Source organism: Triticum dicoccoides, chromosome 4B (genome assembly GCF_002162155.2).
Source record: "Triticum dicoccoides isolate Atlit2015 ecotype Zavitan chromosome 4B, WEW_v2.0, whole genome shotgun sequence".
NCBI lineage: Eukaryota > Viridiplantae > Streptophyta > Magnoliopsida > Poales > Poaceae > Triticum > Triticum dicoccoides.
The window spans coordinates 91,685,854-91,707,297 of NC_041387.1; the positions used below are offsets into that span (position 1 = coordinate 91,685,854).

At 49.9% G+C, this 21,444-nt stretch overlaps 1 protein-coding gene across 2 annotated transcripts; it reads right to left on the reverse strand.

Annotated features, from left to right (window-relative positions):
• Positions 1–1,808: 1,808 nt before the first annotated feature.
• LOC119295210 lies at positions 1,809–8,111 on the reverse strand. Of its 2 annotated transcripts, none has more exons than XR_005143812.1 (2): positions 3,257–8,111; positions 1,809–3,169 (listed from the first exon to the last, which is right to left on the reverse strand). XR_005143812.1 is itself a non-coding variant. In XM_037573576.1 (2 exons), the coding sequence occupies exons 1-2, from the start codon at positions 8,040–8,042 to the stop codon at positions 2,555–2,557; spliced, it is 1,095 nt and encodes a 364-aa protein (XP_037429473.1). In that variant the 5' UTR covers positions 8,043–8,111; the 3' UTR covers positions 1,809–2,554. The 2 variants fall into 2 exon arrangements, 1 of the variants encoding a protein (XP_037429473.1); XM_037573576.1 differs by having other exon boundaries at positions 7,563–8,111.
• Between the last annotated feature and the right edge of the window lie 13,333 nt (positions 8,112–21,444).

Here is a 21,444-nt window from a genome sequence, read left to right on the forward strand (position 1 = left end):
TCTCCCCAACACACCCAATACAATGGAAAATTGTATAGGTGCACTAGTTCAGCAAAGAGATGGTGATAAAAGTGTAGTATGGATAGTACATATGAGTTTTTGTAGTGCGGATAATAAAAAACAACAAGGTAGTAAATAGTAAAACGAAGCACAAATGGTATTGCAATGATGGAAACTGAGGCCTAGGGTGCATACTTTCACTAGTGCAATCTCTCAACAATGCTAACATAGTTGGATCATATGATTATCCCTCAAAGTGCAACAAAGAATCACTCCCGAGTTCCTATTAGTGGAGAACAAAAGATAGAAATTATTTGTAGGGTATAAAACCACCTCAAAGCTATTCTTTCCGATCAATCTATCCTAAAGTTCGTACTAGAATAATAGCAAGCTATTCTTTCCGATCGATCTAATCAAGAGTACATACTAAAATAACACCATATGATGCATATCAACCAACTCTAATGTCACCTAGATACCCCAATGTCACCGCGAGTACCCATGAGTTAATTATACGATATGTACCAAACAATTTTAGATTCATAATACTCAATCCATACAAAGAACTATAAGGAGACCCCAAAGTTTCTATCGAAGAAAAGATAATAAAAACGTGCATCAATCCTAATGCATAGATTACCCCAAAGTCACCTCGGGAATCCGCAAGTTGAGTGCCATAACATATATCAAGTGAATCAATATAATACCCCATTGTCACCATGGATATTTATATGCAAGACATATATCATGTGTTCTCAGATCTAAACATTCAATCCGACAAGACAAAACTTCAAAGGGTAAAGACTCAATTCATCACAATACTTGTAGAGAGGGGAGAAACATCATACGATCCATCTATGTTAACAAAGCCCATGATACATCAAGATCATGGCATCTTAAGATCGCGCGCGAGAGAGATAAAACACATAGCTACCGGTACAAACCCTCAGCCCCGAGGGTGGACTACTCCCTCCTCATCGTGGTGGCCGTCGGGATGATGAAGATGGCCATTGGAGATGACCCCCCTCTCCGGCAGGATGCCAGAACGGGGTCTAGATTAGTTTTCAGTGGCTATAGAGACTTGCAGCGGCGGAACTTCTAATCTAGGGTTATTTCTGATGGTTTCTCTATTTATAGGAATTTTCGGCGTCGGTCTCATGTCCAAATGGGCCTCCAGGTGAGCACGATACACCGGGGCACGGACAAAGGCCTAGGCGCACCCTGGTGGGTTGTGCCCTCTGTTTGACAAGAAAAATCTTATGTTGCACTCCGGAAGAAGGGAAGAGAAGGAGTATAGATTTCTCTCATGCGCCGGGGAAAAAAAGCGAGCGTGCCAGTGTACCATAGGACACAAAGAAAACAAAGAGATGGGAACAATATTTTATTAATCTCAAGGATAACAAATACAATTCCCAATATGCGCTCCGTGGCCTACTAGCGCGGCCGGCCTGCGTGACTAGCGTTGTGCGGTCTCCTGGTTCCCGTGGACTTGGAAGGCTCCCGGTTAATTACTCCCACGGGTTGCTCCGCGAGATACCTCCGATTAAGCTGTGTGGTCGTCTTCGTCGCCTTCGCTTCACGTTCTCCATGCATATGATGATGGTGTGTGTAGGTGCGGGCAGCGGCAAAGCATGTGTCCTCGTTGGTACACGTGCCGCTCAAAACATGGCTTTGTGCTAGCCACGTCCGCCCTCACTGTCGCGCCTCGTCGGTGTTGACAGCGTTGGTGTAGTCGGTGTTGGGGTAGCATGAATCCCGCTTGGCTCGGACTTCTTGACGATGTAGCGGCTTCGTCGGGGTACGTAAGGGGTTGCCTCGCGGGAGTATTCTTTTGTGGAGACTGTCGTTAGTGTAAAACCAACGCACACACGCATCGGCATGGCCAGTGTGGTTGGCGTCTCGTCTCGACTAGGGGCCGAGGTTACGGCAATCTGCGGAGACAAAGACTCCGCCTCACAAGGCCGTGAGAGGTTACGTCTTAGAGGGGCGTGTTGATGCCTCGTCTCAGCTAGATGCCGTATTCGGTGGTCTGCTAGACAAGGAGCACACCGCCTGTACGGTGAAACCTTTATGCCATGAAGAGTGCACCTTGTCTCGGCTGGACACCGTATTCGGTGGTCCACCAAGACAAGGGCAAAGCATCACGGTGCCGAAGAAAAGTGACATCATGGAAGGGCATGGTTAATGCCTCGTCCTAGCTAGACGCCATATTCGGTGGTCTGCTAAGACAAGGAGCATGATGCCTGTATGCCGAGACCTGTACGCCAAGAAGAGTGCCCCTCGTCTCGGTTGGACGCCGTATTCGGTGGTCCGCCAAGACAAAGGAAACACATCACGGGATCGTGGTAAGGGTCAGTGAAAACGTGTCATCGCATAGCACCATCTTCTTCGTATCGCGGGCTGCGTGTTGCAGACAACACCGGGGGCGTGTGTCATCTTCATGGACTCCGGTTTGTGGGCCTCGTCTTGATGAGGAAGACATCGGTGGTGTCGTCCCGTGAGCTCCACGCCTCCGTCCACCACAGCACCGGCTTGATGATGTTGATAATGGGCGTCATCTTGGCGAGCTCCGCGCCTCCATCATCCATGGCACGATGGCGGCATCTTCGGGCTCCATGCCTCCGTCCTCTATGGCACCGTCTTGGTGAAGAAGACGACGGAGCATCATCCGGGCGAGCTCCGTGTCGCCATCCATCGAGGCACCATCTTGACGAAGTGGATGCCGACAACATCCCTCAAGGTCCACGACACCATCTTCTGCGGCACCGGCTTGATGGCAGTGGCTGTGGCAAGCTCCTTGTCTCCTTGTCATCGGGGTTGAAGAAGTGGGCGATGACCTCCTTGTTCTAACATGCATCCATGTGTGCGAGGGCGCCGCCGTCTTCATTGCATCTGGTACGAGAAAGCGCGCCGCTTTGTCTGCGGCCACCTCCGTTGGGCGCGTCATCCGCCGCCTCGACAACACCTGGTACGAGAAGAGCGCCTCTTCATCCGCGGCCACCTCCGCTGGGCGCGTCGTCCGCCGCCTCGACAACACATGTACAAGAAGAGCGCATCTTCCTTCGCGGCCACCTTGGTTGGACGCATCATTCGCCTCCTCAACTGCTTCTGAGAAGAGCGTTGCATCGTCCTCGGCCACCTCTGATAGGCGCGTCGTGCAGAGGTCATTCTGCAAAATAGATGATAACACAGAAAAATAAGGATTATTGTAGCATCGTTGCACATGGTGTATGCGCCCTCCTGGATGCTCGGTTACCCGCTTGGAGTACATCCTCATCTGTGCATCGCGGCTGCCACACCGATGCTCGGCGCACGTGCCACCGCCACGGGTGCGTCCTTTCTCCTCGATACCTCGACACTGCCGCCAGGGCACATCTCTTGCCTCAATGAGACACGACACTGCGTGCGTCTTGATGCGTTGGCTGCATCGGTGGGTTGCTGCGACGTGCTCTTCCGCCGGCTAGCTGCGATGTGGTGAGTTCTCTCTCCTTCTCTTTCTGCGGTCTCTCCCGATGCTGCCACCATATGTGCGTCTCGTCGAGGGTGCGAGCGCCTCCCACGAAACCTGATAAAACATTGAGAGAAAGAAACAAACAAACAGATGTGGGCATCATCTGATCGGCCGCACCGCTGCCGCAGCTGCAGACGTCATCTCTTGCTGGGTGGCATATCCATCCCGATCTTCTGAACGCCACCTCCACGGGCGCGCATCTCCTGGGTCTCCCTTCGTTGCGGTGGCTGGTCCCTCCTAGTGCGCGAGCCGTGCCGCGTGCCTCTCGCGTGAAACCTGACTGACGAAAACATACACACACATATATATCAAAGTAGTGAGTCAGCAAGGCATGCGTTGCTGCCTGTTCTTCATCTCGCCGAGCGTCTGCTCGCCATCGGCAATGTGCTCCCACTGCCGCCGTCCCCGCGGACACGTTCTTCTTCTCTACTGTCGCGAAGCTTCCGCCTGGCGCCACTGCGATCGGCACGTGGCAGCGAACACGCAGGGCGCGCCTTCGGCGCCCCCGTCGCAGCCGTCGGCCCATCACATAGCTTCGAACGTAGCCAGCTCCACCTTCGACGTGGTGCGCGTCTGCCGGATCTCCTTGACGCTGCACCACGGGTGCTTCTCCTCCGTTTCCCCCTCTTGGTGTCTTTATATATGGACGCCATGGTTTTCGAGTCGCGACTCATGCGAGTCGCTCTGGGGCAGCGACTCGGAAGAAGTCGAGCCTGCGTTGTGACTAGTCGCGACTCAGAGTCGCGAGTCGACACTAAGCTGAGTCGACCATATTTTTGTGACTCATAGACTAGTCGTCGACTAGTCGTGACTAGTCGAGCGACTCAAAATCCATGATGGACGCCGATAACGCCCACACGTGTGGTGGGAGCAACACCCGCCCACACACCACGTGTGGTGTAAGCAGGAGGCTGCCCACACAATTTTGTGTGGGCGCACATTCAAACTGCCACACGTGTGGCACCAGGACACCCCGACCGAACGAAACAGCACCATTGAGGGAACGTTTCCCAGCGCAAACACCTCCTACGTTGGACCCCCTCTAGTGGGCCACGAGCACTCATAAGCCCAACAACGACATTTCCTTGAGAAATAAATACAAAAAATGAAAAGTGTTGGTTAAAATACACAGAGAAACACTAAAAAAAAAGTGAAGTCAAAAATTGATATGGCAGATTTATATTAGAAACTTGACATGATATTTCAATTAAAATCTCCATGTTCGTATGCGAAAATTTGCCGTCTAGGTACAGAAAAGACAAAACTATAAAAATAAACTTGCCATGGTCATATAAAAAAATGTTGTCATATTTGAATTAAAAAACCATGTTTTATGAGGAATTTCCGTTGTATGCAAAGTAGCACAAAATTTACGAACAAAAAAAAGCATCAGATTCGTATTAGAAAAAATGACATGATATTTTGATTAAAATCCCCATGTTTGTATATGAAATTTGCCGCGATGTAAGAGAACACAATACTATGAAATGAAATTGCCATGGTTCAAATAAAAAAACATCATCATATTTTAATTACAATTTACAGTTGTCATGTTTATTATGAGAAATTTTCCATGTATGTAAAAGTAACACAAAAAATTACGAGCAAAATTGCCATGGTAGATTCAGGTGAAAATTTGCCATGGTGTTTTAGTTAAAATTACCGTGTTATTTGTATCAGGAATTTGCCGTGTGTGCAAAAAATACAAAGAGGTTAAATTAAGTATAAACAATAGAATTGCCGTGGCAGATTCATATGAAAATTTGGAATGGTGTTTTAATTAAAATTGCCATGTCTTTGTACGAGGAATTTGCGGTGTGTGAAAAAAAGTTGAAAATTAAATATGAAGAAAAATTGCGACGGCAGATTCACATGAAAAATTGCCATGGTGTTTTTATTAAAATTGTCATGTTTTTTATGAACAAGAAAATTGCTATGGCAGATTCATATCAAAAAGTGCCATGTAGTATGGCAAATCTATTCCATTTTACTAAATTTGCCTTACTTCATAAAATAGAATTGCCATGGTCAGGGGAAACAATTGCCATGTAGTATGGCAAATCAATTGCATATGCTATGACAATTTTGTACTCACCAAAAACAATGCATTTAACTAAATTTGGCATGCTTCGCAAAAAATAGAATTGCCATGTTCCAGGGGAAAAAGTGTCATGTAGTGTGGCAAATCTAAAAAAAGTTTGACATTCTCTTAAAAAAAGAAACTCGCCATGGGCAAGAAAGTGAATTTACCGTGGGACATCAAATGAATTTGCCACGGCAAAATTCACATTTTTGCCGTGGTAAAAAAAGTTTGCCATTGTCACAAACAAATTTGCCATGGCAACTTTTTTTAGCGGTATTTGCCATGACAACTATATGTAGGGATTCTGCCCATAGCAACAACGGCAGAAAAAATTGCCATGATCCATTTAAATAAATTTCCCATGGTTTTTAATAAAAATAATTGCCATGATTTGGGGAAAAATGCCATCAAGTATGACAAATCTACTCCATTTTACTAAATTTGGCGTGCTTCGTATAAAAAATAGAATTGCCATGGCTAGGGAAAAAAATGCCATGTCGTATGTCAAATCTGTTTCAAATAACTAAATTTGCCATGGTTCTTAGAAATAAACTTGCCATGGTGGATGGGGAAAAAATGCCATGTAATATGTCAAATCTATTCAATTTTACTGAATTTGCCATACTTCATAAAATATAATTGCCATGGTCAGGTTTTTTTTTGCCATGTAGTATGGCAAAATCTATTTCAGTTATCTAATTTTTTCCATGGTTCGTAAAATAAACTTGCGAAGGTGGAGGGGGGAAATTGCCATGTAGTACGGCAAATCAATTGCATGTGCTATGACAATTTTGTACTCAATAGAAAAAAAATCCATTTAACTAAATTTGCCATGCTTCATAAAAAGGAATTGCCATGTTCCGGGGAAAAAAGTGCCATGTAGTATGGAAAATCTATTCCAATTAAATAGATTTGCCATGGTTTGTCAGAAAAATGTCATGGTTTGTAAAAGAAGTTTAACATGATCTTAAAAAAAGAAACTTGTCACAGACAATAAAGTGAATTTGCCGTGGGACATCAAGTGAATTTGCCATGGCAAATTCACTAACCATTTTTGCCATGATAAAAAAGTTTGCCATTGTCCCAAACAAATTTGCCATAACAACTACTTGTATGGATACTGCCCATGGCAACTACTACAGAAAATTTTGCCATGGCAACCACTCGTAGAAATTCTGCCCATGGCGACTATTACAGAAACTTGCCATCACAATTACTGCAGAATGTTGCCATGGCAACTACTCATAGCAATTATCGGTTGTCATCGTTGGGACATTGCATGGCAACATTGAGAAGATTGAACTAAAAATTCAAACAAAACTGTGTACAAAAATGTGCAAGTGACATGGCAAAATTGAGTGACATTTGAGCTACGGGCGCGAGTATCTGAATCATACTAGCATCGTTGGACAACATGACAACCACCAAATCTCCAGCCCCGTAAGCTCACATGACAACCTAACAATCAGATTCTCAGAGACCCAACTCTGTATTGTACTACTACTAGTTAGGGTTCATTTGATAACGAACTATAGTAAAAGTGTTGTGGACGAGTTGAACTGGAGCAACACGCAGATATTGTTGATTCATTTCCTTCACAACAAAGTTCTATAAAGTACTGAGTACTACTCCGAATTACTAACCCTCTCTTCTTCTTCAGCTACAACTGAACAAAGATTGTATATATCTGAACTACAACAGCGGCTGCTTTAGAACAAACATGACGAACTAACACATTCAGGCTAACTCATGTGAAAAGCTTCTGCAATTCCAGCTTCACCAGACACACCTCGCGGCCTACAGGATCATGGAAGGAACTAGCGCTAGTGCTACTGACTGGACTCAACTCCACGACCGCTGCTTCTATCCGTCAGTGATTTGCCAGAGACTAACGAGGCAGAAATTGAGTCGTCGTCGGTGGAGAAGTTCTTCTATCTACACAAGGGTGGTATGTAAAGCACCGCTCACCTTGGGCGATGATGGCAAGCTCGGAGGAGACCCAGGAAGCAGGACGACGACGGCAGCGAGGTGGAAGCATCTGTGGCGAGCCCCCGCCTCCGCCGCGCCGGCCCGCCTCCGTCGCGCGACACCCCGGTGGAGCTCCTCTTCGTAGCAACCCGCCTCGCCTCCATTGGCGCCAGGCACGGGGACTGCGCCGCCCGCCCAAAATCGCCCGTGCATCACGCCTCGTCGAGCCCACGCATGGCCTCCGTCGTGAGATAGCTCGGTGGAGCTACTCTCCGCAGCGGGCCGCCTCGGCTCCGCCGGCGCCAGGCACGGGAACGGCGCTGCCGGCCCAAATCGCCCGCCCATGACGCCTCGATTTCGTCCGGTGGAGTTCCTCCCCGTAGCGGCCCGCCTGAGCTTCGCCGCCGCAAGCCACTGGAATGGCACCGCCCGTCCAAAACCACCGCGGATGTGCTCCTCGACGCCGGCGCATCCGCGCATGGCCTCCACTCGCGTCGGATGTGAGGTCTTGTGAGTGAGTCAACGAGGAGAGAAAGGGGATAAGATAGGCGGGCGTGTAGTGTGCGTTGAATGAAATCGTTCGGACGAGCCGCAGTTCCACCGCACGGCGCTCGTCGCTGACGTGGCGCTGGACTCCGGATCCCAAGTCTCCAAGATTCGTGCACGCTAAATGGACGGATATGAAGGCGTGTGAACCAGTTGACAGGTGCCACACGGATGGGCGTTAATATTTTCGTTATACTAGCAAAATGGCCCGTGCGTTGCAACGGGAGAAAAAAATTTCATAATCTTCAATTGCCATGACCATATTTTACTGCATCACCGAGATACACCATCACTCTCATTTTTGTCAAATCGTGAACATTTTTTGAAAATCATGAATGTTTTCTAAAATCGTGAACATGTCTGAAATCGTGAACCTTTTCCAAATTCTTGAACATCTTTATAGATTTTGAACATTTTCTAAAATCATGAACATTTTTGAATTCATGAACATTTTACACTATCTGCAAAAAAACATTTTCTAAAACCATGAACATTTGAACATCTTTATAGATTTTGAACATTTCATAAAACACTTTTATTGAATAGGCGAATATTTTTTTGGAAATTGGTGGAACAATTTTGAAATTCGTGACATTTTTTTGATTTAACAAACATTTTTCTAAAATGCATGATCATTTTTTGAAATAAAGAACATTTTATGAAGTAATAAATTATTTTTTAAGTCACAAACTATTTTTAAAATTTTATGATAGTTTGCAATGCATGAATATATTTTGAATTGGTGAACGTTTGTCCAATTTCACTAACATTTTTTAATAAAACAACTTTTATTAAAAATCATGAACATATTTTGACTTCGCGAACATATTTTTTAAAATTGTGTTTTTTTTAATATGTGAACATTTTTAAAAAATTGTGAAATTTATCTGAATCCACAAATATTTATAAATTATTAAACATTTTGTTTCAAAATTTGCGTTTTTATAATTTTCAAAACTTTTTTGAAGTTCCAAATTATTTAAAGTAGAAAAAATGACAAATACGAAAGAAGAAAATGAAAAAAAAAGAAAATTTGAAAAATAGGTTTTCCGGACATGGGCCGGCTCAAACAGGCGCGCTATGTCTTCCCTGTGTGAATTGTTTTTTATCACTTATAGGTAGCATCGGAGGGTAATATTTTATAACTTTGAGAGCAGTTTTGATGACGTACCGCCAGAAGCAATAGCTCATTTATTATTAACCTAACATATCCATGCGTTGCAACGAGACAATAAAAATTGACATGCTTCAGCAAACATCAATTTTTGTTAATCGGGTTGGGGAGGAGGTTAAGTTTGACGATGGCAAAAATGATAGATCAATTAACAATAAGACTCTTTGGGGTGCTAGATTAATTATTGTACTACCACCAGACAATAAAAATATTGTGCATGCAGAAAGTAATTTTACCTAGATATAATTGTTGTTATTCTTTCATATCATTAATGTTTGAGATAAAAAGTGTGTATAAGATGGTTGTCAAGTTTTCTTCATACCACATCCTTTTCCTGATCCGGAATAATAGTTTTATTAAGATTAACTAAAGACTCTATTGCCATGACACGTAAATACCTGTGTTTTGGCGGCGATGATTGATTATGCACTTGTATGAATCGGGATCAATAGTACCTAGATTATGCACTTATATGAACCGGGATCAATAGTGCCCCAAGACAATTTATTTTGTATTTACTTTACTGGACGTGCAAGTATATATGTTTTTTGCTGTGTTCCCGCCTGTGCCCGTTCCCGCTGGCTCGCGTCGCGTGTAGGAGCTCGTCCCTGCCGGCGCGAAGGCAACAGGCACTCGTCCCGCGCCACGCTCCTCCATGCCGGCGCCCGTTCTCGTAGGAGCTACTCCGCGCCCGGCGCCCATCCCCTGCCGGAGCTACACCCGCCCGATGCTAGTCCCCGCAGGCGACGCTCAGCTCGGCATCGACTCGCCACGCCTGGCAGCACCCGGTATCACGCGACCACGCCCGGGCTCGTGCTCGCCGCGCCATGCTCACCACGCTCGCCGTGCCACCCTCGTCTCACCCAGCCGCGCCCGACCTCGCGCTCGCCACGCTTGCCATGCCGCCCCCGCCGTAGGGCTCGAGCTCGCCCGCCGGCCGCCTCGCGCGCTGTAAGCTCCCCTGCCTGCTACATGTTTGACGAAATGTTAGAACAGACATATTAGAAATGGATCAACTATCATTGACGCGCATTGGCCGACCCAAACGAAAAACCGACATAGACGTCCGCTCCGACCGACCCAACAGACAAAAATGGACGCATCATGCGTCCGTTTAGATCACTGTGGTGGAGTTGCTCTAAACAGAGTAAAACTGAACCTTAAAACAAAATGTAATTCAGCATGCTAACACGCGTCGTGATGGACTTAGAGATTTTAATCGTCAACGTGGGCTAGCTAGCTGACACACGGCAGCTCGTCTAGAAGAAACCAGACTCCACGCGTCCTATGGAATCTGCCGTCGCAAACTTATCTCCACATTTTCTCGTCACATAACAATCCAATCTCCCTTAAGACACGCCGCCGCTGCCGCCAGGATCCTCCCCCTGCGCATCTCCCGCACACCCCACCACCTCTGCACGCCGGCGGATCTCGCGCTCCACCGGCGGCCGCCGTTGCTCCAGCACCGACGGCCACTCTCGGCCCTTTTTTTCTTCTGGTTTTTCAGATCAGATCGGCTCTGTCACTCCTCCCGCTCGAGGCCGCCGTCGCAAGCTCGAGCACCGCCTTCGCTGCCCCCTCCCCCTCCAAATCAGACACGGGTCGGTCTCGCGCGCGAGCACGGTGTCGCCCACGGCCCGCAGCCCCGGAGCAACATGTCGACGCTCGCACTTCGCAGGAACCAGGAGCCCCACGACTGCTTCCCTTTCTTCAGCTCGCTGCCGAGCGTCTCCGGCCAAGCCGCGCGCCGGTGAGCCCTCCCTTTCTTCCTCCATCTCGCTTCTCTCTCCCGTTCTTCTTTTCTCTAAGAGCTCTCTCTGTCTTTTATTTTTCTCTAGAGAGACGGCCATGGCCGCCCGATGCCCGAGCGCCACCGGCCAAGGACCCGCCGGCGTCCAGACCCCCTCCACGCCATCCCCATCTCGCTGGAGACCTGCACCAAATCCCATCCAGCACCGCGCCACCCTTCGGTCCCCGCCCCGCAGTTCTGCAGCCTGAGCGCTTCAGCCGCCTCGCGCTCGAAGCAGAGGAGAGGAGCTCCCTGCCACGAGCCTCTTCAGCGCCGGCAAACCAGTAGGCCGACCCCTTCCTTGGCTCCTGCGGCGTGGATGCCGGCGGCAAGTGGCCGCCCATGCCCGGCGGTGGAGAACGCAAATGGACAAGCGGCGGTGGTGCCCGGTGGTGAAGCAGTTTAATTAAGGAGCGTGGGTACAATTGTAACTAATGCACGGGTGTTTTTGCAAACAGCGAACCGTTTTTTAATACCCACTCAAAAAAAAGGACCGCGGGTTGAATTCTTAAAATTGGAGGGGCCTTTCTGTAAAATTGCCACGACGTACGACCAGAAGCACTCCGTGCTTTATTAGTAGAAAATGATATAGGTGTCCGGCAGGTGTATAAAAGGCAACCTGAATCTCGGAGGCAATTGCAGCAGATTGGCCGGACGCGTTGATTGCTCGGCAAGTTGATCCTCTCAATTTCCTTTTCTGATCACCTTTTCTTCGGTAGCGCCTTTATAATTCCTTGCTCGGCCCGCCTGCATTTATTTAGAACAAAATCAAGAACGAAAACTTACCTGATTAGCCGTACGTGGGATTGCCCTCTAGCAGCCGCTGTGTGATTCCATGCCAAAGATAAGCGCGTGTATTCGGGTATGTACGGATGTACACGTGCTGCCGCTCGGCGCACCAAATACCCGAATACGTACGCATACACATGGTTACTCAGATGCATGTATTTGTATGTATACTGCCCACTGTGCACATACGCCACATACGTAGTCATATACGCATATACTTATCCTTCAAATGCGTGCATGGATGGCTACGTGTGCTAATTGACCCCATGCACTAGTTTATTAGTGAAGAAGCATGCACGTGCAAGACTACTGATGCACATTTCCCTTTGTGTCCAAATCCATGATGCATGCTACTTCTCTGCATGGTTGGCCTTGGATCCATGCATATGCAAGCACGTAGACAAATTTGCCATGCACAAGGTACAAAGGTAACTAGCCCATGAGTAGGTATGTCTCTTCCCGTGCATCCTGCCATGACGAAAAAAAAATCTTTTCTTTGGTAAAAAACACGTCGAACAAATGCATCCTCACTAAATAAAGTTCGAGCGTGAAACGATCGAACTTAGTTTGGTGAAAATATTTTTCTTTAGGATTGATTGGGCGCATCAACTTGTGTGCGGCCTGAATAAGTGAGGAAGTGTTGGCCCATGGCATTGGTGACTCGTTGTTCCGAAGATGCTCGAGTATTATTAATATATCGATGTTGTATACTGTAGGTATTTTCATCCACACTTGTATTTTATCGGGAACTCGTTAGGATCGTATAACAGGTATGATGCCGGCCCGCGAAGCAACCCTACTATGTCTTCATTTCAAGGCGAAACATCATGCCTGATTCTGAAAACAAAAGGAGATTTTTTACCAATCTCGCCGCGACCGTTTAGCTGCTACGGTGCCAACTGGCTTGATTGGAGGGTTTCACAGATTCACGCTGGCCGCACTGGCGCGTTGCACTGCTCCCGTGATCTTCTTGTATTGATGTAGGCGAGGCATCGGTAGACCGTCGATAACCCCCCTTCGTTGAGCGAACCGTGACACCATCAATGGTGTGGCAATTCTGGTGGTGCGCCGGAACGCCGTCACCCTTACGAATAATTGAGGGGTTAACGTTGCCCCCATGCTTCATTGTTGTTGGAGACGGGGTTGCAGAGACGAACTGGCTCCACCTTCGTGAGCGTAGGTGTTGCGTTCTGGCGCCCATCGTGCGTGTCGGTGTAGATCATTGGTTGTCGGGCTATAGTCGGTGTTGTCAGGGACGCATGGGTATTGCTGCACCCAAACACCCAGGACGTAGTTCGATGTAGTGGTTGTCGTCTGAATACCGTCGACGATGACAGGGAGTGTCTCTCCATGGCTGCAAAGATGTTGGAGGAGCACAACTAGAAACACCAAACAAAAACAGGCGGAAGAAAGAGAAAGAAAAAGAAAAAAGAGAGATTTTTTTATGTTGGCTTTCCCGTTATACACCAGCTACTAGGCGTGATATACAAGAAGGCTACCGAAGGAACTTGTCATTGGGAACCGTCGAAAGACCTTGACGATTGTGACTCAACAACTTAAATAGCTTTGGTGTACGTGTATGAAGATGCCGTGTTTCGAGATGCTTCCGAGAGGCAACAAAAATTAATACTCTAGCCAAACATCATACTGAGGGCCCCCACAGCTCAACATGCCCCCTGCACACGCCCCATGAGCCCAGAGAGTTGGGTGTGATAAGTTCGGGGTAAATGGTTTTGGGACAACAGCTTGGCGATTTTCCTTCATGCATATTGAGGGGTGGTGAACAACTACCTCTCGTCTTCCTTCCAGTGGGTTCCTTACTGCTTGGGAACGCTTGATTGCATCTCGGACTGTTGGGATTTTCTTTCTTGAATTTGCTTCTTGGACTTTCAAAATTTCATCTTATTGCTCACACAGATGATTGATTGGCCGCGGACTTCACAAACTTGTTTTGACATTCGACTCGAACTTCTTGGGGACTCTTCTTTCAGGATTCTTCAGGACCCACCTTGGGAACTGGGAAGGAAACTGTTCACCTTTATAGACTAGGAAAAACCCTCTAGCCCTTTATCTGGGGCTTCTGGTGGCACACCCCAGGGTTGCCATGTGACTACACACCAAACCAACTTGTGTTAGCCCTCCATGATCTTTTCCTATAGTCTTCCCTGGAGTGCGAGCCTCTATGAACACGAGGCATGCCGGGAATCATGAAGAGCGTGGGGTCTCAATACTCAGAAGTGCCCAAGTAATCATCTCCGCTACCTCCGGAAGTATACACCTGGTATGTGTCGTGCGTTGTAGGTGTAGGAGCCGCTCCACCTGCGAATTGACATATTGTGCCGCCCTCCAGCAAGTCCTAGGGTAGCCGAAACTTCAATCAACAACTTAGTGCGATAGGGGAAAGCCATTTTTTGTTGGACTTAGTCCGTAAAAATTGGGGAAAACTAGATATATCCACGAAATGCAAAGGAGAATGCACCACGGATTCGACAGCCCATAGAAAATGTTTCCCCAATGAAAAACTAAAAGGCAACAAAAGAGGCAAAATTTTAAGAAAAATATTTTTTTTGAGGAACCTTCCGTTGATTGGGGGCATAGGTCGGACTCCCTGGGAATCGACGAGCTGGTATGCTCCCCCGTCGTAGACTTGCTCGATAACGTATGGCCCTTCCCACTTTTGCTCGAACTTGCCCTTTGTCCTGTGCGTCACGACGATGGGCCGCCTGAGCACAAGGACCAACTCGCCTTTTCAGAAGACGCGTTGCTTGACGAGCTTGTCGTAAGCTCTCACCATATTCTGGCGGTAAAGCTCCAGGTTCTGTAGGGCATGAAGTCGCCCCTCTTCAAGGGCATCGAGCTCCTGGAACCGCAGTTGTACTTGTTCGTCTTGGGTGATCTCATCTTGGATGGCCACCCTCAAAGAGGGTAGCTGAACCTCTAGTGGTAGGACCGCCTCACTCCTATAAACGAGAGAAAACGGAGTCGCCTGTGTTGGGGTACGGACTGTGACACGGTACGCCCATAAGGACTCGAAGAGACGGTCATGCCAGTCTCTATGATTCCTTGTCACCGTCTTCTTGAGTATCTTGCCGAGCGTCTTGTTGAAAGCCTTGATCGCGTCGTTAGCTTGAGGGTAGTAGTTGGTGGGGATGTGGTGATGAAGTGAAAAGGGAGAGCGGTACGCCCATCGCTCCGGCTCTGCTTAGCCGTATTCCTCCGTCTTGTCATTGTCCGATGATGAAGTGGGCGGCCTTCGCCTCGTCGGTGCCCGGCCTGGTGGTTCTGCCTTGTCGGTGTCGGACTGGATGAATTGCCTTCGCCTTGTCGGTGCTTGGCAAGATATGGATTGCTTCATCGGGAAAAGACATGTCAGTGGTGTACATCTTAGCCTCGCCGGTGCTAGGAGGATGTTGATGATGTGTGTCGATGTGGATCTTGGGTAGATGTTGACGATGTTGCTGCCTTAATGGCGGTGTAGAAGGTACGCCCACCTTGGGCGAGCCCTGTGTTGGTGTAGATGTCGCCCGCCTTTAGGCGAGCTCTATGTCCGTGATGGGGTAAATGTTGTTCCCGCCTTAGGAAAGCTCATTTTCCAATGGCGTAGATGGCGACTTGCCTGGACGGTCTCCATATTATCAATGTTATGGCCGGCGCTCCGCCTCAGCGGTGGTGTAAATGACACCCTACCTGGGATGAGCTTGTGCCGGCGATGGTGTAGGCAGCGTCCCTACCTTAGGCATGTTCAACAGCGTAGATTGCACGACAACTTGGGTGTGCTCCACATCAACGGCAGTGTAGACCGAGCCCTCCTTGGGCCAAGCTCCGCGTAGATGGCAGTGTCGACCAAGCCCCGCTTCAGCCAAGCTCCACGTCGATGTTGGTGTAGATGGTGCCCCAACATCAATGGGCTGCGTGTCAATGGCGGTGTAGGTGTCCCGCCTTGGGCAAGCTCCATGTTGTGGGTGGTTGACGGAGCCCCGCCTCGGATGAGCTTCGCGGTGGTGTAGAAGATGCCTGCCCCTAGGCGAGCTCCGTGTCGGCCACGGTGCAAAAAGTTCGCCGACCTCGTGCAGGATCCGAGGAAATGTAGATGGCACCTGACTTTATGTGATCTCCATGTCGATGGTGATGTAGAATGTGCTCCACCTTCGAGCCAGCTCTGCATTGGTAGCGATGTAGAAGGTGCCCCATCTTCACAGAAATCTGTGTCGACGGAGGTGAAAAAGGATCCCCGCCTCGTGTTGATGGAGGTAGACGACGCCCCGCCTTGGGGGTACACCATGTCGACGGAGGCGTAGATGGCGCACCACCTTAGGCAAGCTCTGTGATGAAGGCAGTGTAGATGTCGCGCCACCTTGGGCGCGGGAGTTGCAAATGGCAACACGTCTAATGGAGATCCATGTTGACAGAGGTGTAAGACGGTGCCCTACCTTGGGGTCACTCCATGTCGGCAACGACGATGTCAATGGAGTCCCGCCTTGGGCAAGCCCAGCGTTGGTTTTGGTGTGGATGGCTCCCCACCTCGAGCGAGCTCCATATCAATAATAGTGTGGATGGCACCCCATCTTGGCTGTGCCTCGTATAACCTCGGGCGAGCCCCAGTTGGCACCTGCATTGACGAACCTTCGCCTGCAGAGGCCGGGGTGGCGCATGGTGCCCAGTGGATGATGTAGCCTTGTCCGCCGTCACCTAGAGCTGTGACCGAGCTTCCCGCCTAGAACGGGACATAAGTCGTGGTTGAAGTGTTTGCTGTGGAGGGTCCCATGGCCGCCATTGTTGAGTGGGTCGAGGCTTCCTCTCATCATCTTGATGTATTCACCATCGGTTCCAACGTGGGGGCATGTTAGGATGCCCCTGCTCGAAGTGGTGGGTTGGTGAAGACTGTCACCAAGGCGCTCATGTTGAGGACAATGACTTGGGGATTGACGCCTCATCCTACCTGCAACCTGCATTGATGAAGTATTCGGCGCTTCTTAACAATGGTGCCACCTAAGGATATGGTTCACATTTTCTTGGAGTTGGTGAAGATCCGTGCCTTGAATCCTCGCCACCTGGTGTTATTGACTCGTAGGAGAGGATAGAGAACCTATTGTCGTTGCGGAATGATCATCCATCGACCGCCAGGTTGTGGAGGCATGGCTCCCATGCACATTGTCAACGTTGATGGAGACTATAGGGACTTGCGCACCTATAGTTGCATAGAGGATGTGGGCTTTCGGACCAGCAAGTATTTACCATGAGCCTACGCATGTTGTGTGAGATGGCCTCCAAGCCTTCATGCAGCTTGACCTTGGTGCGCCATGGTGTGTTGGCGGCTCCGAGTGTGAAGTCGCGGTAGAGGCATGAAGGGAAGCCACACTTGCTCGCCTATTGGTGGTCTTAGAGGGGAGACATTGAGCTCCCTCCACATCTCCATGAAAGTCCTCCTCTCGGTGTCAAAACCGGCGGATCTCGGGTAGGGGGCCCCGAACTGTGCGTCTAGGCGGATGGTAACAGGAGACAAGGGACACGATGTTTTTACCCAGGTTCGGGCCCTCTCGGTGGAGGTAAAACCCTACTCCTGCTTGATTAATATTGATGGTATGGGTATTACAAGAGTTGATCTACCACGAGATCAGAGAGGCTAAACCCTAGAAGCTAGCCTATGGTATGATTGTTGTTCGTCCTACGGACTAAAAACTCTCCGGTTTATATAGACACCGGAGAGGGATAGGGTTACACAGAGTCGGTTACAATGGGAGGAGATCTTCATATCGTATCGCCAAGCTTGCCTTCCACGCCAAGGAAAGTCCTTATCCGGACACGGGACGGAGTCTTCAATCTTGTATCTTCATAGTCCGGGAGTCCGGCCAAAGGTCATAGTCCGGCCATTCGGACACCCCCTAATCCAGGACTCCCTCAGTAGCCCCTGAACCAGGCTTCAATGACAATGAGTCCGGCGCGCAAGTTGTCTTCGGCATTGCATGGCGGGTTCCTCCTCCGAATACTTCATAGAAGATGTTGAACACCAGGATAGTGTCCGGCTCTGCAAAATAAGTTCCACATGCCACCATAGAGAGAATAACATTTGCACCAATCTAATCTGCTGACGTATTCCGTAGCGTGACCTCACGCCACGGCCAGGATTTTATTCATTTTACCGTTCCACCTCAGCGTGTTTAGCGAGGCAGTTTCCTTGGCACGTCTTGTCAAAGCAGAGATCATGTCCCCTTATTCCGGGATTCTCATCAATACGGGCATGGGTAACCCAACCGCGCCATTAACCGCGGTGCTTGGGAGATAAGCGAGTTTTATTAGGCCGGTGGGGGCTCGTAGTTTTGGCCGCCCATATAAGGAGATAAGAATCCGCCTTTTCCATTCACGCCTTCTTCCTCCTTTGCTTATTCATCCCTGCGCTCGAGCTCCAACGCCCAAGCCCGCACTTCCCACCTCAACCTACTCCAATCATGTCCGGAGCGGGAGGTAGATGGATGGCCTCCTCCATCACGGAGGGGCAAATCAAAAAGTTGAGGAAGGCCGGATACTTGTCCGACGACATCGCGCACCGGCTTCCAGATGAGGGACAACTCATCCCCACCCCCAGAACCCATGAGAGGGTTGTTTTCCTTCCCCATTTCCTCTGCGGACTAGGTTTTCCTCTTCACCCGTTTGTCCGGGGGCTCATGTTCTACTACGGCCTGGACTTCCACGATCTGGCCCCGTACTTCATCCTCAACATCTCGGCGTTCATCGTCGTGTGCGAGGCCTTCCTCCGCATCCAGCCTCACTTTGGCCTATGGCTAAAGATCTTCAGCGTCAAGCCGAAGGTCGTGGGCGGCCGCCAAGCGGAGTGCGGAGGCGCCATGGTGGGAAAGTTACCCAACGTTACATGGCTCGAGGGCGCCTTCGTAGAGACCATCAAAGGGTGGCAATCGGGGTGGTTCTACATCACCGAGCCGCGTGACCCTGAATGGGCAGCGGCCCCCGAATTCCAATCTGGCATTCCCACACGGCTCACGTCTTGGAAAGAGACGGGCCTGTCATGGGGTAACTCGGCAGAAGTGACCAGACTTCAAACCTGCATCAAAGATCTGATCAACAGGAAGGTTAAACTTGTCACCGTAGTCCAGGTCATGCTCTTCCGCCGGATTCTCCTGTGTCAATGACGGGCTTTCAACTTGTGGGAGTTCGACCCGGCCCAGCACCAGACTCTGTCCCGGCTCTTCGACACAAAGCACGAGGATGCATGGAAGGTGCTATTCAAGAGCTCCGAGGTCTCCCCTCCCGTCACTGAGGATCGCGGATTCTGCGCCAAGCGCCAAGCCAGTGCGGTGAGCTAATTTTCCCATTACGGGGTATCTGTTTCCCATAGATTTGATTCTATGCGGGATCTAAACCCCCATCCCTTTAACAGGACTGGCAAAAGAAGGCCGGACAGATCAACTATCCGGCTCCTTTGCCCGAAGACCCAGCGGACGCTCGTTTAACAAAGCTACTGGTTCCGGCACCTCACGTGGTGCCGGAGAAGAGGGCCAAGAAGAAGGCCACGGGGACTCAAAAGAGCTCCCGGCGCCTGGTGGTGTCAGTTTCATCGCCCGACAACCCCGACACACCCTCCGCCTCGGAAGACGAGGAGGAGGAAGAAGAAGAAGAAGCCTCTCCCCCTTCAACGGGGGGAGGAAAGAAAATGAAGGCCGCCCCAACTGGGGGGCCCGGAGGGTCCAAGAAGGGGAAGACCCTTCTGCCGGACTATGCCTCCGATGCCGAAGACGGCGGGGAGGAATGGCCATCCAGGGTCAAGCCCCTGGCAAAATCGTAAGTGTCCGGTTACCCGAATGACTCATGGCGCTCCTCTATTACTTGGTAATGTCTAACACCGAATTTTAATCATGTAGTCCGCCCAGAGCTTAGCTCGGCGATTCGTCGAGCGGCTCCCTGAATTCGTCGGATGTGAACAACGCTTCCCTTTCGACGACCTCCTCCCCTCTCCCTGCGGATGACACCAAGGTGGGGTCCCGAAGGGGACCGAACCAGGAGGAGGTGGTCCTGGAGGCGCCTCAAGGCGACCTCCCGGATTCCAGGCCCAAAGAGGGTAAAGCCCCGGAGGGGTCTAAGTCCGGCCCCGGGCCGTACACTGCTCTAGAACCACCAGCGGTTCCAGAGTCCGACAGGCGGCGCCTTCATAAGAAGGGCAAGCCTACGCCGTCGGTGACCTCCGTCCATCCGGAGGAGCCGGACAATTTGCTGGAGGCGCTTAACGGTGCCTCCATCGACGAGGAACACCGCACTGTTATGAGTGCGGTGATTCAAAAGGTCCAGTCCGCCAAGAGCGGGCTGACAGAAGCCTGTACAAGTATGTTAACAGGCGTTGAGGTATGTCCTCAAAACATATAAAAATGTTACCTCATAGACAGTAGCCCCTGATGCTCGGTTCGACGTTCGAAAAGAAAAGCCGAGCTGAGGATCAAAAAAGATATACGCAGGAGTCTAATAAAAATATGTCGATATGGGAATGCAGGCTGCGCTGCTGACCTCTACCGCACTGACTACGGAGGTCAATGCATTGAAGGGAAGCCTCGAGCGGTCCGAGAATGAGCTCGGCCGTGCCAAGAAGCAGCTCGAGGAAAAGGAGGGTATGTAATACCGCATGTAAATGTATATAGAAATACCTGGTTGCAAATAATGACAGGACCAACTTAAATGTTGCAGGGGCCACGGCCGAGGTGGCGACCCTGAAGGAGGCGGTCTCCAAGGCCGAAAATAGTGCGGCCCTGGAGCGCGCCGAGCGAGAGAAGCAGGAGGCGCGGGTGGCGGAGGTGCGGCAAGAGCTCCAGGCTCTCGTGGAAAAACACGAGAGTTTGGAGCGTGACTCGAAGACTCGAGAGTCCGAGCTCGCCTTGGCTCTTGAGAGTGCCAAAAATGCTAAGGCCGAAGCCCAGAAGGCCCTCCAGGAGATCGAGGCGATGAAGAAAATAGCGGCGGGTAAGGCATTCTTTATGCAAAGCAAGAATATAAAAGTTAATTATCTCCTACTTACCCGAATCCGGAGCTCTCTAGGAGCGTTCGCCGATCTGCCCCGTAGTGTGTCTGATGCCGCCGCCTACTACCGAGCCAAAGAGGGGAGCTCGACAGAAAAAGTGTTCTGGTCTCAGTATGCTGAGGCCGAACATCCGGTGCCCCTGAGCGACCAGCTGAAGCAGCTGGTCGAGCTCCACAAGGTGGCCGAACAGGCCATGAAGGGCCTCATAGCTCGACTGTGGCATGGAGAAGCCATGCCTGGGAGCTACTTCGGTCTGGTGCGGCGGCTGGTGGACGCGTGTCCGTGGATTGAGGTCGTCAAGCGTTCCGTCTGCATTGAAGGTGCCCGTCGGGCCCTTGCCCGTGCTAAAGTGCACTGGGGCAAGCTGGACGCTGAGAAGCTTTTGACGGACGCTCCACCGCCGGCAAGGAGTATCGCATGCCCGAGATGTATTATAAGGGTGTCCTGAAGGGTGCTCGCCGTATAGCGGACGAATGCTCCAAAGATGTAATTTTTGAGTAGGCTCGCATCTGTTATCCTGTACGCTGAAAACTTTGTTCATATGCGTTAAGCAACGCTTGTTAAT

Coding starts and splice junctions, on each gene's coding strand:
- LOC119295210 (XM_037573576.1), bottom strand. CDS start 8,042: ATGCGCGGATGCGCCGGCGTCGAGGAGCACATCCGCGGTGGTTTTGGA. Junction 3,170..7,562: donor GCTTGCCATCATCGCCCAAG/GTGAGCGGTGCT, acceptor TCTATTTTGCAG/AATGACCTCTGCACGACGCG.